Here is a 16,037-nt window from a genome sequence, read left to right on the forward strand (position 1 = left end):
TATGTTCATCAATCATCATCATTATCACTATAATCATCATTCGTCATGTGTACCTTTAATTAATAATGTCAGGTACTCTCTGCTATATAGTTCGATTAATGTCCCATCATCGTTGTGGTTTGTATTTTGCAGTCAAAGTAAAATGTACGAAAAAAATTCATCAAAATTTCGTTGGTCGAACATTTTTTACTTCACCTTTAGAATAGGAGGAAATACCGACTTAACAATTATGTATACAAAAACGTTACGCTTTCTTGTTTTAAATTTATTAATTTTGAGTTCATGCAACTGGAGCTGTTACTGCAAGGTTGATGACTGTCGTTGGTAAAAAAAATCGACTTAAATCTTCGCAGAAGTAGGTCGACATTAGTACCCTCGATTTGAATCAAAGAAATGTGCCGATCAATTGTAAGAAAATACATGACTGGCTGGCATCAATATCCGGAAAATATTTTTGTTTAGTGGTTAAAAAAGTCAGCTTTGCTTTCGAATTACATGAGGTAATATGAATTGGTGGCTATTATGTTAGAGGTCCTTACTTGGAAGCACTAATGATTGCGAATACATTGTTACAGCTCAGAGACATTCTTAGTTGTATAAATGTCACAGACAGTAAATTTGTGTACAACATATGCAAGTACACATCCATTACATCGAATACATTTTGCATTTGAACCGAACTCAACAGACTGACCCAAACTTTGAGGGGGTTAGGACCGAAGAGTCAGTTTAGAGTCAGGCCTGCTGAAGAAAAACCTTATAGGGATATGCTAAGAACTAAGACTGAGTTTAAAACGTTGGTTTGTTCTTACTTACAAACGGAAATATGGTAGAGCTATACAGTGCCTGCTATACAGAAACTAACTCTCTCAATAATTACAGAAAATGTAAAAAATTCGAAGATTGTAGCAATTCTTATAGACTAAATCGTATAGGCCTCATTGGTAACAAACTAAATTGTATGGGACTGAATCGTATCAAACTAAATCGTATGTGACTGAATAGTATGAAAGTAAATCGTTAATGGACTAAATTGAAGTTGGGCACCCCTTCCCATTTAGTCCAAGAAGTGTGACACCTCTCCAAAAAATATCAAGCGAAAGTTAAAAAAAACCAAAGCTTGATTTCCAATCTCCGAGAGAAAATTCAATTTTTTCAATTTTAGCTTTGCGTGCTTGACTGCTCGCTCTCTCACGGCTCTCACACAGAGTACTTTTTGTTGGGTGGAAACTATACTTAAGGGAAATAATTTCTTTAAAAAAATGCCCTGGTGCTCTAAACGACCTATGTAACAATTGAAATAAACGTAAAATAATCCGGTATTTGGATTTTCATTAGAAAATTCTCACCGAATTACCGACACGTTTCAGCAAACCAGAACCCAGGTCAAGTTCAAATCGATGAAAGTGTTTGACGCAATTGAATAATTGTTTCTTGAACGAATTGCGACAAAATTCGCATTGAAACTGTAGCACAAAAGTTTTATAATTTTCTCATTTCATTTAGTTTTATTCATACACTATACTTACCAAACGGAAACGAATTTCATATACCCGCAAAGATACTAATGCAGTTCGAATTGGTATACCCAAAATAATATCGATATTTTTTGGCTTGACTTAATCGATGTCATAATTCTTATATTTAGAGAGTCAAGGTGCGAGTATACAATATTTGCTTTTCATTGATCATATTCGAGTAGCGTGAGGTTCAGTTGGAACGAGATCGTCTTAAAGTGCGAACACGTATTGTGGAAAAGTTCGTTGTCGTTTTTTCTGTGATTTTTTTTTGGTGAAAAATGGAAACCGAAACTGTGTTCGATCGGATTCACAGCAATATTGGTTAGATTTTGGTTGATTTATTTTTCGCAAGTTTCTTTCAATAAAAAAAAATATTTTGCTTTCAAGAATCAACCCTTCGTTATGTGCCAGAAACTGTATCACCATTTTCGATGATAGTTATGCTAATCGGTTATCTGTATTGCGTCCTGAAACAAGGTCCCAAATTCATGAAGAACAGAAAGGCCTACGATTTACGGAGTGTCATTCTAGTGTATAATTTTCTACAAATTGTAGCAAATACCATGCTTGTTGTTACGGTAAAAATTAATCCAAAAGATCACAACTTAAGCAACTTACCGAGAGAATGAACGAATTCGTATCCCAACATTTTTTTAACAGGGAGCATTTATGATGTGGTACGCCCAAGACAGTTACGTTTGCTTGAAACGTAACCCGTTGTACCTGAAGATGGCCGTTCTGTACTATACGCTTAAGTGCTGTGACCTGATCGAGACCATAATTTTTGTGCTGCGAAAGAAGGCCAATCAAGTGTCCATGCTGCACGTATACCATCATTTGATGGTAATCATTGGCACGTACATTGAATTGGTATTTAGTCCTAGCGGTCACAATATGTTGCCTGGCCTGATGAACTGTTGCGTTCATGCTGTTATGTATTCGTACTACTTTATGAGCGCTTACGATCCTGATTTAATGAAACTGGAATCGTTCAAACGATGGAAAAAGACGGTGACGCAAATACAATTAGTAAGTGAGACTATTTGTTGCTGTGATTAGCAATTTTTTTTCGTCTTCGGTGTCTTTTTAGTTCGTCTCACTCTGTCCAACGTACAAAGTTATTAAATTCCGTTTTTCTTTTTCTTCCACTTTAGGTACAATTTGCCGTCGCAATGGTTCATTATATTTGGCCTCTGGTTTTCGGACATTGTAACATGCCACCAGTGTTCAGTTTGTTTTGTATTTCACAAGACATTGTGATGATATATCTGTTTGGTAGATTTTATGTGAAAACATATGTTCATAATGATAAAACTAAATAAATTTTTGGAGATAGATGATTATGTGCGAAAGTAACTTTTAATTCGAATTATCGAAAACTCTGTCCCAAGTCGTCGTTTCTTCTTCTATTTTAATGAAAATGCAAACATTGTGTGTGATTCTCTCGTGGTAGTGTTGGAAGTGGTTATGTGAATGTTCATTTCATACCCGACTGACGAAATTGCGACTTATGTGTTATGTTGGTCCACCGAGCTGCCATCGAATTTTCGTTGATCGATTATCGAATATTACCGAAACTTGGTGAAACAAAGTTTTAGCACAACACTGACGGAGATCTACTTGGAAACACTAAAATGTAGCTGGAATATATTAGCACGAGGAAAGATAATGAGCCGGCAAGCATATCACAAACAATTTTCGTGTCTATTACTTCAACTAAATATCAACAGATTGACAGAAAATCTTTTACTTTATTAGTTTTGTGAAATTTTGCTTCATATGTGGTCACACAAACTATGGTTTACTGTTTATTGTTTTCGTCGTTGTCGATAGCAGTTGATATGAATTTCGTATTTGATTTTAAAAAAACACCAAATTACGACATTTTGTGACCCATTAAATTAAAGAAAAGAGTCAACACATCGAACATATCGAAAAATAAATTCCCCTCAAGCGTAAAATGTTCATTAGACTATTATCGCGAAATACCCTTTCAATCTCCTGCTTTTTTTTCGTTTAAAATAACGTATAGTATTTGATACAAAGTCGGTTACTGCATTCTCTTTACTATGTGTTTTGCTAGACTCTTATAAAAGTCGTTGCTATAACAATTGCCTTTTTTAAAGATTGAACGTTTACCTGGGAGCCACAATTACGAAAGTTTATCGCTTAGCGTTTCAATACTGATGATTTGTTATACATAATATAGAAGAGTGGATCCAAGTGTGAGTGAACCCATTAGAACTATAACGTTGGTTGTAGCATTAATGTGATCGTTTACACCAGTTGAACAGTCAATTAATCAATTAATCAATTAAATTTGGTAGATTGGTAACAGTCAAATTTCTATCATTTTCAAAATAGTTGTGTCCTCTGTAGAAATTTGAGAGTTACACTGTACTCGGGTACAAATAGCCTAAAATACATCTATACAACTCTAGCTGACTTTTCTTTATATAGCGTGGTCCTACAATTGGGTGTTTCGTCAGAAGCAACTTGAATCATCCTAGTACAAAATTGCCTAACAATAGGGTCAGAATCAACTTGAATTTTCTTTGTATATGGTTCAGAATATGAGGCTATTTGCACCGTGATGGGGAATCAAGTGGCGACGGACAATTTAATTGACCTAAGGTAATGTATTGATGTCTATCAGACATGTGAGTCGCAACTAATAATCCGTCGCGAACACATTTTGGCCCGACCAACACGTCAGATGCGTTAAAGGTCGAAAAAATGTTTGAAAATATATGGGGCTTCACTTCATTGATCTGTATCGCCTGCATGTCCTACGAATTATATTTAATGTAACAAATTTGACTTTACCCAAATTAAGTGCTAATATGTCCATCTCGAAAGCGGTATTGACACCGGAGTGGAAGTATTTGATGTAAATGCATGCTTGGCTTCAGTCTATTTATTCACTGATTACGGTAATCAAATCCGCTGTTATACAGATTTGTAGTTTTGACAATTGTGCCGAAAATTTGCACCAAGAAATTGGAAAGTGTAAATATTGGCAACTGTTTCTTAATTCGAGAGAAAACTGTGAAATTTTTGGATGGATTCGATGGTATTTTCAATTATAGGATTAGCTAAACGTTTATAAGTCAACAAAAATAATCAAAATAATAATTTCAAACATGTAAGATAATTTCGGATTTTGTAGTAACATCTACTACTTCAACATGCGATATTTTCCTGAAAACGTTGGCCATAAACAATTGTCAGTAGATTGACGTCAAATTTTTCAATATAGATCGTTTTCGCCACTTGTCGGCGGTTCATGAGAAATTTTTGACAATGTCACATACAACTAGAAAGAAACTCGATTTTGAAATAGTTATTTGTTTATCAATGGAACTAAATAGAAAATTCCAACATGAGGGTAGCTGTCTTGTTCATACGAGAGAGTGAAACGAGGGCCGCGAATCGACAGAGTTTAAATTTTTTATTTTGTTCTATAGGTATAAACAACAGTTCTCATATGTGCAAGTTGTGACAAACCGTTTTTCTCCACGTAACAAATACATCAATTTCTTACACAATTTTTCAAAACGAAAGCAAAGGTGACAGTTCGGGGAAAATATTTGTTCTAGTTTAATTAGGGGAGGAATAAGACATTTTTCCCACGAGCTGTCAACAAAAACCCATTTTTAATGGCATTATGAGTGAAGAAAGTGAAGTTAATCACACCGCACATTTGAAAAAGCTTTTTCCTGATAAAATCTAGTCTACCGTTTTCCATTTCAGTTCAGAATTTTCATACCTACATGACGAACACAAATCCAATGAGTCGTCATTTCTTTTATTTTATATCATAAGAGAGACGACAGTTGATTTTCTAAAACTTAGAGATTATTGATAAATAAGCTAAAATGTTGCTATATTATTGTCATGTTAATGAATGAATGACGATTTTATGCTACGACAAATTCGATTTATAGAGCTTACGTACTGTAATATTTACGCTTTATAATTGGAGAAACAAGAAAAGATAGTTATATCATGCGAAAAAAAAAACAAACGAAAAATTAGTTAAATGCTTATAAACGGCAAGACTCGACACACAACAATTAAAGCTGGTACTACTTTTATAGAAAGTATTGCTTAGTGTAAGATAGCAAGTCTTGTACCTTTTTTGTTTTACTTATTTTCATTATTTAAGGAGACCACTAGCCTTAGCACAATGTTAATTTTTGTTGACGTGTCTGCAGCAGATGACTATAACCTTTTCTAATAGTTGGTATCTTCCAAATCTCATATGGGGGTGTTGTTACTTGTTAATAAATTATTAAATAAACATGCCGGCCTCTTCTAAATTTATAAATCTCATTTCTTAAAAAGGTTCTCACCCATTGAGGGGAGAGGGCTTGGATTCTAATGTAAGAAAATTCAATTTACTTTGTTTCTGTGGGTGTGTATGGGAGTAATCTGAAAAAGAAAAACTGACGAAATTTATGGATATTTCTGACAATAAATTTTGAGACATATTCAAAAGATGCCAACACTTTAAACGAATACCACCTATATCACAAAAAAAGATTGTTTCGTTCATTCAAACTATCCTTACTCTAATTCGGTTATTGGAAAGCTTAAGCGGATTAAAATAAATCCACAGAAACACCTATTTAAAAAAATCATTATAACATACATCGGCGCCTGAATAAAGAATATTAAAAATATTATACAAAAGAAAAATCAATTTTATGCAACCCAGCATCATAATGTAAAAAATTTAGATGCCTCTGCTCATAGCATTGAACCAAACAGATTTTTTTAACGGATATTTTGCCTCTAACATTATCTGCCACAAAATAAGCAACATTTTTTGAACTGCCACAAAATTTAATGAACGCCTCTAAAGTGACAAAATTTTTAAATTTTTAGTTCACTTTAAAATGTAGACAAGTAGGTCATTTCAATCAGATTTATATAGAAATTCGCACAAATAATTGTCAAATATTATTCTTTAATGAAAATTTCGCAATAAACAATCAAATGAAACATTTAATTATCGAAACCAAAATACTGTCAACAACTGAAGCATGTGTGTTCAAAATATAGTACACCGGCAACTCTCATCTTTTATAATGACAACATAGTAGGGTTGTATAAGCAGGCCTTTCTTGTAAAATTTGTTCTTCTGCTTGGTTGCAGATGCTATGCTCAGCTGCATAAATGGTTGCATGAATATTGGTGAATAGTTATTTATTCAACTAGTTGCGAAATGAGGTTGTTTTCATCACTAGATGTGATATAACCACATCGTGTGACAAAAACCCACCATTTCGCAACGTTTCGAAAGCTTCGACAGCTGCGAAAAGTGAACTTTTGAAATGCAAACTTACCACAAATTGTTTTACAACGAAATTCGCAAATTGTTCAATTACTTTAATCATTGAAGCCCGGATTTTCAAGTAATCATTCACGCTTTTGGTGATTTTTTTTCAAGTAAGTATACTTTAGTGAATCTGTACACACAATTCGGTTCCATAGAAGTGATAAGTTGGTACACCTGTGGCGAGATAGAAGGAGCATGTGAATGACTTTTCCTAACTTTTCCTAACTAGTGTTGAAATATCGCGACTTCATCGTTTATTTTCCACGTCGTTTAGGAAAAACGTTCTTCCTAACTTATGCTAAAATGCTTTTTTAGCGAATTTGATTCCAGCACTCGTCTTCGGCTCGAGCAGGAAACCTCTTATTCGCTAACAAAGCATTTTAGCATGCGTTAGGAAAATAACTATTATTAGGCTGACGATGAGTTACACATCTAAAAAAGCCTAATATAGTTCTTTGCACTCGATGGCATAAATAGCCATTTTGTTAGATGTCACATGCTGGTTGTTTGGCTAATTTGAACTATATGTTCAACATGATAGTGGAATTAGCAACAAATAAACAAAAATTTGAAATGTTGCAGTAATTAAGCAACAGATCATTATAATCAATGTATTTTGTCAATTTCAACGTTAAAAATAGTGTTTTTAAAATCGAAATTCAATTCGACCTGTTCAGTGGTGCCTTGCATGGAATATTGATAGATTTCTCTGACATGTGTTGGATGAAACCGGTACGAGCGACTAGAGTTAGATCTATAGTCAGGCTGTGTAGTTCTACCACCTTTCCCAAGCATAGACTTGTCAAAAAAGTTCGAGAGAAATCAGTCACGAAAAACCCATTTTTTTTTATTTTTAAAATAGATTCTGTATGGACCATTCTGGGCCAGGCATTTAAAAATAAAATCAAAGTTAAAATACGACGCACCAAATACACATGTTTATGGCATTAAGGTAAGCTATACCATGCATTCTCTTTATCTCCCTAATTGACGTGCTAATTAATTTTGTAACAATCAATCAGTGAAATGATGATCCGCTTACCATTTTCGGTTTCGGTTTTATAAGCTCACTTTTAGCTGAAATCTGAATGCGTAATCGGAAAACCAATTTGCACATATTATTTTGTAGAAATCCAAATATTTTAAAATTGAAATTTTAAAATTCGACTGTCATTAACATAATGCAATCGATACCAAATTATTCCATTGCTACGCATTTTTATACACAAGAAATGTCCGATTTGGATGACTTTTCATTTGGGATTTTTTTATTACTGCCTGAAGCATGACAACACATTTTCCTATTAATATTTATTTGAACTGTTTGATGGCGCGTATGCAGAGTATAATGTAAGAGCAATGAGCTCTTGGGTAAAACCTAAATAAATTAAGAACTGTGTACAGTCACAAGCAGTTCTATTTCAGCATGAATTTGCTTCAGCTGTTTTTCAGCTGATCCTCACTTGAAATCAAAACTGTATATACTTCTTAAAGTCGATTTTGAACCGTGAAACCATGATGGCACATTTTTGGCCAATGTGTAGGCCAAAAATTGACATAGGACATTTGATTGGCTAATTTAGGAGAAACGAACTTTGCCAAAAAAAAGTTTTCCTTGCGATGCTTGCAGTCCGTGGGTGACTGTTTCTATTACTTTACGGATTGTAAATTTAGCTTTCGTGCGATGTGCTCTTTTCTTCTAATGGCAGATTGAATGCGTTTAACTGTGAATCAAATCATTTCACAAGGCCTGACTCCGAGTATCGCGACTTAGTGAATGGTTGCTCTTAAACAAAATCGTTGAAGACAGTATGTCGATATTTACGGTGTTTCAACAATAAAGAAGAATTATTGTTATTGTTATTAATTTGTGAGAGAAATTCGTTATTATAACCATGTCACCCACACACTTATTAGGTTATCAGTAAGTAAACAGATTTTAAAAATCAAATTAACTTTAACTAATGTTAATCGTTTTTGTGTGGTTTCACGATTATGGTCATTATTATGAATAAGATTCTAATCGAACATTGATAGATACTTCGAATTTATAGTTAGCGAGAGGGAAACAACTGACAGAGAAAGAATTCACAATTGAATCATTTTTGATTCTCCAGCTATTACGCGATTTGGGAATTTTTCGATGTCATGTTTCTGCAACAGTTATTGAATTAACGTGTAGTGAATTTTCTTTTTATTTATGAAAAAAAAAATTAAAATCGCTCTAATGGAAAACTTGGGTCTAGTGCTGAAAAAATCAACAATACAATACTTGTAACACAACATACTATTACCGAGTGGCCCACTTACAGTAAGCCGACCCGAAAAGAATCAAGTAATGTAACAACAGCACATCACTAAAAAAATGGCATAATTATCGAATCTGGTACATTGTTCGTTCTCAACATTTTTAGGCGGTCGAAACGATTTAATTATGCTGAACACACAAGAGAATTTAATGTTCGGATTGGTTTCGATTTCTCAATTTATCAAACATGGGGTAAACAGTTGGTTGTATGGAAAATCTTCACTATGATCGAAACGTTTTAGTAATGAAGACCGATTTCTAATCTCTCGTGTAAGTTCTATAGTAAGAATTTGAAGAAGTTTGGGACTTAAAGTCACTTTATGACCTTTGAGAACTGTAAGGTCCGCAAATCCGTAAGTATTTTGTGGGTTCTCAAAAAGCAAAGACTCAGAATTCCAAAATCTTATTTTTTCCGTCTATCCCTGTCTATTACTTACGTTGGAATCAACATCGAGTAGTTCGACTAGTGCTTTCACCATTCTAGCTCATGATTCAGTCAACTGGTTTCAAAACTTTTTTCCGTTTTTCATTTGATTTATATTGACAACACTTTTCAAATTTTTGTTTGAGCAACTGTTCGTGAGTCTATTCGGTTCATTCTTCCGTATATGCGAAAAACTTTGAACTCAGCCTTTCTCATCTTCGAGCTTAAAGCGAATTTCATGCAAATTTTGACTCTAATTCCAAATTCTAACTCAAAATTCCGATTATCTTTCAGTAAAAAAAAAAACGGTTCAGCTGCACCTTTGCTCAAATTATGTTCTTCCTAAAACAAAACAAGCCAAAGCCACTTTGAATGAACGAATGCGGCTGAATATGTTTAATGCTCAAATCATGTTAATTATTACTTTCGCGATGTTATTTTAAAAATTGAATCACTTTTTATCAATTAAATTTAATTCAAACGATACCAACAAAAGCTGTAGACCGAAAATCTAGGAAAGAAAGGGCACATGCCACCAAAAAAAATTGAAAAACAAAATAGTAAATGCTGCAGCGTTTTTAAGTAACTTCACATTGTCGTACTAGACGCTAGACGTGCTAGACACTTATATGTGATACGTGGATGTATTTGCCGGAATCATCATCCGGAATTTTACTTAGTATTTACCTGACCTCATTTATCTGAGTCTGCAAAATTCAGGAATATATTTTTTGCAAAATGAACGCACGTCATATTTTTGGGAAACAATACGGTGTTTTGAAAGATAAAAAAAGTTGATTTTAGGAAATGAGGATAGATTGAGATATGTATGCGTCTTTTATAATAAAAAATGTCTAACATTTAGTGACATTTAGTATGGCAGCAATGTCACATCTAAATCCAATAAACTGGTAACGGACTCTATCTCTATATCTCTAGAGAAATGACCTATTCAATTGTGGAAATAGTCTTTATGGCCGTAATTGTGTGAGATTGCAAAGTTTCTGGCCATCTTACAAATGTTGTCCGATTCGTTTAGTCACACAAACGAGCAAGTCAGTCACTAGTCAACCAAGACTATAGGATTCCTTTGTGGGGTTTGTGTTACATGAAAAAACCAATTCTTTTTAGTAGGCCAAAATTTTTTGCAATCAATTTTGATATTTAAAAAAATTAGTTCACCTCACTTTCATTTAAGTTCATTTTAATTCGGAAAAATAAAATGGCCTCGAAAATATTGAAACCGTAAGTGCGTTCTTAATTTGATTTGATTCCGCAACTACGAAAAACGTAGATTTAGCTAATAATTCAAATTTGTTTATTATTTGCAGTCGCATTATTAAAAATTTAAAAAATTGTTGTTATGTATTGAGTCAAACATGGTCATCAGCCCTAAAGTATCATGACCAGTTTAAAGGGCGAAAGCTCCAACCAAAATGTTATTGGACTTTACATGGTCTGTGGCTATGCGATAAAGACGACCTAGACCTAAAATTTGAAGTTGAAAATTGGTTTGAAAACGATGGGACATTTGAATATCCAACTAATAGACATGTTCTAGCAGACTTACAAGCAATTGCGCCTGATATACATCCAGGTTAGCTCAATGTACGCGGTAAAATTGAGTCTAGTTTTATCAACTTTCTGTTATCAGACACTTGGCAGAAAATATTACATAAACGAATGTACAACAAACACGGCAAGGTTATTGTCCAGTGCAATTCAGAACTTGGTCCCACACAGCCTACATCAACAATCACTACGTCAGAAGCGTATTTTAAGAAAGCAGTAGAATCGGCTTTTCAATATAATATTGGTAAATACATCAAAAGCACCTGCCTTGGATGTAAACTCGATTTAAACGCAGTGAGTGAACATATCGATGATAAGCTCGGTTACACACCGTACATTCAAAAATGAATAGTTAAGTCTGTATTTCTTGAAATATGTAAACCATAATTGTGTATTCGTAGGCAAGTATTTACTTAGCGGCGTAGTATAAGAATGCGTGGTCGAGCTCGTTATCGTGCAGAATTACAGATCTTTGGTCGTCTATTCGAAGCTTGATTTTTGGTAGATTAATTTTTGTCGTTATACGTTTTTTTATCCCCTACCGCAGCTTACTAAGCTATGAAGAAATACGCCATTCGTTGTAAAAAATGTCTTGAAAATATTTCCCACTTTACATTGTCGAATAATTTATCGTTTTTTTCAACAAATCAATCGTTTTCCAATCACAGTCGACTAATCGTTACCGACATTTTCTGGCTTGAAGAATCTAGACTTTCAGTTTTGGCTGTGTTTTGGCAAAGAAACTAAATAAAATCAGAAATTGTGTTTAATTTTCAGACATTTCCTTATTTCTAAAAAATTTAAGAAACGTAAAAATGAATTTCGCATAATTTTGTTTGCTATGGGCTAATCAAGCTGCTAGTAGATTGCTTGCAAATGTGTTGTTTTGACGAGTACGAGTATTTTCCGGAATCTGCGCCAAAATAACAACCTTCTAATAATTATTCAAGAGGCTATTATCATTGATCATACTGTATCAAAAATTTCGTATTTCATTTTGCTGACACTTTTTTTACGAAATGTTGTTTGACATCGATATTATCTACTATTAAATCGATAGCCAACTATCAACTTGACAGCCAACTATGAACTTGGCAGCCAACTATCAACTTGACAGCCAACTATCAACTTGACAGCCAACTATCAACTTGACAGCCAACTATCAACTTGACAGCCAACTATTAACTTGACAGCCAACTATTAACTTGATGCATCATCTTGTTGACCCTGACACATGCAACACATAATAACCTCTTCCCAGTTGAAAGTAAGTATCTAACTGTTAACATTTCCAAGAAAATTTAGTTAAACCAAAAAATCCAAGATGGCACTTAACGGCCATCTTGTTGGTCACTCTGGCACACATCTAACGTATGCCAACCAAATCCCTAACACCCATTAACAAACATTAGCTCAATATGAAAAACCACTCATCACATTTAATTTCAATCAAGTAGTCTTGCAAAGTCTTGCAAATAAAATTTTCAAATGAAATATCAAAAATCCTCTTTTTTTAAAATAGCTTCCAGATCCTTAGTCAGACATAGCCCATCTTCGAACTTAACCTAAGGAATTTAATTCCCCGTCGATTAAAAAAAAGATTTTGGCAATCGGTTGGGAACTACTCAAGTTATAGGGGTAACAAGAAAAATTTGTTACAGACATTTTCATTTATTTAAGGTTTTTCATAACACATTTCATACATTTTCAATCACAGTGTTAGTGAACTTGTTTTGCTACAGACAATTTTTTAATTGATTTTCTGTCGTAAGACCCTGACTTACAGTCAAGGGAATTATAAAAGTTGGATGGATGGAATATGGATTGGATCTGTGATCTGGAAATAATTGTTAAATGAATTTTTACATATAATACTTGGTCCTACACCTGAGTAATTTTTTACCTTAAAAACAGTTTATTGTCAAATATTCACAGCCTAAGGAAAATAATTTTTTTTCTTCATTAGTTTAGTAATTCCTTTTGTATATGAGACTACATTACGTAGAGGTCTTCTCTTGTTTCAGCCATTACTGTCGATAACAAATGAATGTCCTTTCTGTTTCAGAAATAAATGCACTAGGTACACATACCAAACCCTCTGATGCACTCTGGCTGGATGCCTCCTTCAATAATCTAACGCATGACACAATTATAGAGGCTAAACTTAAATGAAATAAAGTTCTAACGTGCTCCTAACGTGCTACTACCGTTAGTTTTATTCGTTCCACACTCCACATCTCAAAGTGAGATCTTTCTTTAATTCATTTTTACATTCTTTCGCTGTTTGTAACTCATGAGAAAATTATTTTACTTGCCCTTGTCCTCAACGTGTTCAAGACAGGTTTACAATAACTGTCGCATGAAAATAAGTTCATTTCGAACTGGGTACGGTTTCCGACCCGTTGGAACTTGGAACCTAAGGCGCCTCGGAAAAGCGACGAACACATTATATCAAAGCCCAATCAACTTGTCATAATCGTCCAACTAAAACAGAACCAACGACAAAATAATTGTTTGATCTAGGTACGTTGATAAAATTCAATTTGTTCGATTTCTTTCACGAAATTAATGTATGAAAGTACAGAGAATCGTTAGTACAAATTGTGATTTAAAAAAAGTCCATGGCTCCTCACACATTTACGATGTATTAGATCATGAAGTGGCCTTATGTTCTCTTTACTTACTCGAAATGGGAATTGTAATTTTTTTAAACTATCGACATGTGGGGCTTCAAAAGTTATGCTTCCCGCCCAAAAACCTAATAGAGCACTCGGTACGAAACTAAGGGATATACTAAGGGATTGTGAAATGGTAAAAGTCTCTCTCCCCTACATTTCTTCGCGATAAGACTGATTATATGTTCGGCATTTTTCATAAATAACAACAGCTAGATGGATCGGACTCGGACGCTGACACATAGGAGTCTGGAATACTCGCCTTATTGAGCTATGTTAACTAACGTACACAATTTGAATTTAATCAGGTCTATCGGTCTATCCTCTACGTCGGAGTTGTTGATAAAACGATTTTACGTCACATTGTTAGAACATTTTTTTAACAGCTATATCGGACAAAAATTTTACACTCGCAGAGAGGCATTGTTCGGAAATCAAATGAACGTAATAATTAAATTGATGGAAGTGATCTTTGATCCAATGTTTTCCTCGAAATGTTAAGTTTAAATGTCATTTTAGAATAAATTGGGGAAATAAGTGATAATAGCTAAAGAGGTTATTCACTTTTAATTGATTTAAGTATATACATTTTCAGAAGATTGATTAAACGAAATTCACTTTGGCATCGAGAGTAAAGTGAGTTGCATGTGCCTGTTGGTGGGTTGAAAAAAGAGCCAAAGAATCTAGTCAGATAAAATTCCTCCTCACTTTTGATCACTTTGCGAGCTGTTAACTTCTGGGACACTTGATATGTTCATCAAAAAAATCTCATTCTACAAAAACACAAACTTTTCATCGAGTTAAAATGTTCATAAATCCCTCCTGATTATGGAAAACTTACTGATCTTTTAGATTCTTGTGACATATTTTAGCAATATTTACAGATAAATCTAGATTATAGCTAAGCAAACCTCGCTCGGATTGTGCATTAATAATGATTGGCTGAATGTCAGTGGCTTAAAGATTTACAGTGTCAATAGCGTCAGTAGATCCTAAACGAACCGATTCGCAGAGAGCTTTAGTTTTTGCAGGGATTCAAGCAATTTTGGAACGCACAGGGGTTGGAAGTAAGAATGGAAGGCTACCAGACAGACTGATTCATATACATTAGAAAGTTGGCAAATGCTTGCTATGGGATGCATCCACGAATCAGTTGCTAAATTATATGTAAAATCATAGCACGAACATTTATTATTTTTCCAAAGTCCACTTCATTGTCAAAAAGTCTCCAAATTTACAAACATTAATGCGTGAACGATTGCACGTATTGTGTGTTTTTATTCAAACCAAGAAATTATGACTCCTGTCTATATGAAAGAAATGCAAAGCATATTTTGATTGCATAGGTCTTCGAATATTTCTTGTGTTCATGCTAGGAGCAGAGCTGTCGTCAAGCGCACTCTAATGCATATTGGTTCGGTTGCAATCATATCAGAAGAATCTAATTTTTATCAATGATCCATAATAATTCTTCATTTCTGTAAGTTTCGAACTTTAGGATCTTGGGGAGACCCATGCAATCAAAGTAATTTATTTGTAAGAAAATCTCAAAATGCACAAACACGAACGAAAAGCGAGAACAGAGGTGTAAGTCGACCAAAGTCCAAAGTAAGGGCTTGTTACTGGTAATTTGAATTACCACCTAATTTACCGTTGAAATCACCGAAATTAACTAATTTACTGAAAAAATTAGCAAAAAGTAGGTTCGGTAAATTTGTCTGTAAATTAGGTAATCCTGGTAACTTCATCTGTAAATTAGGTAAATTCGGTAATTCAAATTACCAGTAATAGGGCCTGTACCAAAGTGGTAATTTAGGGTCCGTTCTCGGAACATTGCCGTCGACTATAGCCAGAAAAGTTAGATTTTCTTGTAAAAAAGACTTAGTGTCCCAGGAGTTGACAGTTCTTTAAATTTGTTAAATGAAATAAAGAAACCTTCGTTTGCGTTCAGCAAATTCTTTAAATTTGTTAAATGAAATGGAGAAATTGTTGAAAAACGAAACTAACTGATCATTAAACTGATTGTCGGGCTGTATTCACACAGTGTTAACCTACAGCAAGTGAAAGAAAAATGATACAAATACAAGAAAACAAGGCATCAGAACAGTCGGAGCGTTTGCAAAGTGCCCTTCTTAACACTTTGCTGGTTACTGTGACTTGTCGACTGTACGCACCCTAAAAATCAGTGAAGGAG

The 16,037-nt window shown here is 34.1% G+C and overlaps 2 protein-coding genes across 5 annotated transcripts; both read left to right on the forward strand.

Annotated features, from left to right (window-relative positions):
• Positions 1-1,516: 1,516 nt before the first annotated feature.
• Positions 1,517-2,866, forward strand: LOC119068353 (elongation of very long chain fatty acids protein AAEL008004-like). The gene is made up of 5 exons (XM_037171918.1): positions 1,517-1,582; positions 1,649-1,841; positions 1,908-2,098; positions 2,181-2,549; positions 2,675-2,866. The coding sequence occupies exons 2-5, from the start codon at positions 1,799-1,801 to the stop codon at positions 2,840-2,842; spliced, it is 771 nt and encodes a 256-aa protein (XP_037027813.1). The 5' UTR covers positions 1,517-1,582; positions 1,649-1,798; the 3' UTR covers positions 2,843-2,866.
• Positions 2,867-10,748: 7,882 nt separating this feature from the next.
• LOC119068354 lies at positions 10,749-13,364 on the forward strand. 4 transcript variants are annotated; one of them, XM_037171922.1, is made up of 4 exons: positions 10,749-10,841; positions 10,928-11,193; positions 11,251-11,462; positions 13,234-13,364. In XM_037171922.1, the coding sequence occupies exons 1-4, from the start codon at positions 10,819-10,821 to the stop codon at positions 13,237-13,239; spliced, it is 507 nt and encodes a 168-aa protein (XP_037027817.1). In that variant the 5' UTR covers positions 10,749-10,818; the 3' UTR covers positions 13,240-13,364. The 4 variants fall into 4 exon arrangements, 3 of the variants coding, with proteins under 3 accessions (XP_037027817.1, XP_037027816.1, XP_037027814.1); XM_037171921.1 differs by lacking the exon at positions 13,234-13,364 and adding an exon at positions 11,570-11,742; XR_005086143.1 differs by lacking the exon at positions 13,234-13,364 and having other exon boundaries at positions 10,749-10,845; positions 11,251-11,555.
• The last annotated feature ends 2,673 nt before the right edge of the window (positions 13,365-16,037 follow it).

The sequence above is a fragment of the Bradysia coprophila genome, assembly GCF_014529535.1.
Source record: "Bradysia coprophila strain Holo2 chromosome X unlocalized genomic scaffold, BU_Bcop_v1 contig_173, whole genome shotgun sequence".
Classification (NCBI taxonomy): domain Eukaryota; kingdom Metazoa; phylum Arthropoda; class Insecta; order Diptera; family Sciaridae; genus Bradysia; species Bradysia coprophila.

Excerpts from the sequence above, each read along its gene's own strand:
- LOC119068354 (XM_037171919.1), top strand. The coding sequence starts at position 10,819 with ATGGCCTCGAAAATATTGAAACC. Across the intron at positions 10,842-10,927 it reads GCCTCGAAAATATTGAAACC|TCGCATTATTAAAAATTTAA; the intron begins GTAAGTGCGTTC and ends TATTATTTGCAG. Across the intron at positions 11,194-11,250 it reads TGCGCCTGATATACATCCAG|ACACTTGGCAGAAAATATTA; the intron begins GTTAGCTCAATG and ends TTCTGTTATCAG.
- LOC119068353 (XM_037171918.1), top strand. The coding sequence starts at position 1,799 with ATGGAAACCGAAACTGTGTTCGATCGGATTCACAGCAATATTG. Across the intron at positions 1,842-1,907 it reads TCGGATTCACAGCAATATTG|AATCAACCCTTCGTTATGTG; the intron begins GTTAGATTTTGG and ends TTTGCTTTCAAG. Across the intron at positions 2,099-2,180 it reads ATACCATGCTTGTTGTTACG|GGAGCATTTATGATGTGGTA; the intron begins GTAAAAATTAAT and ends TTTTTTTAACAG.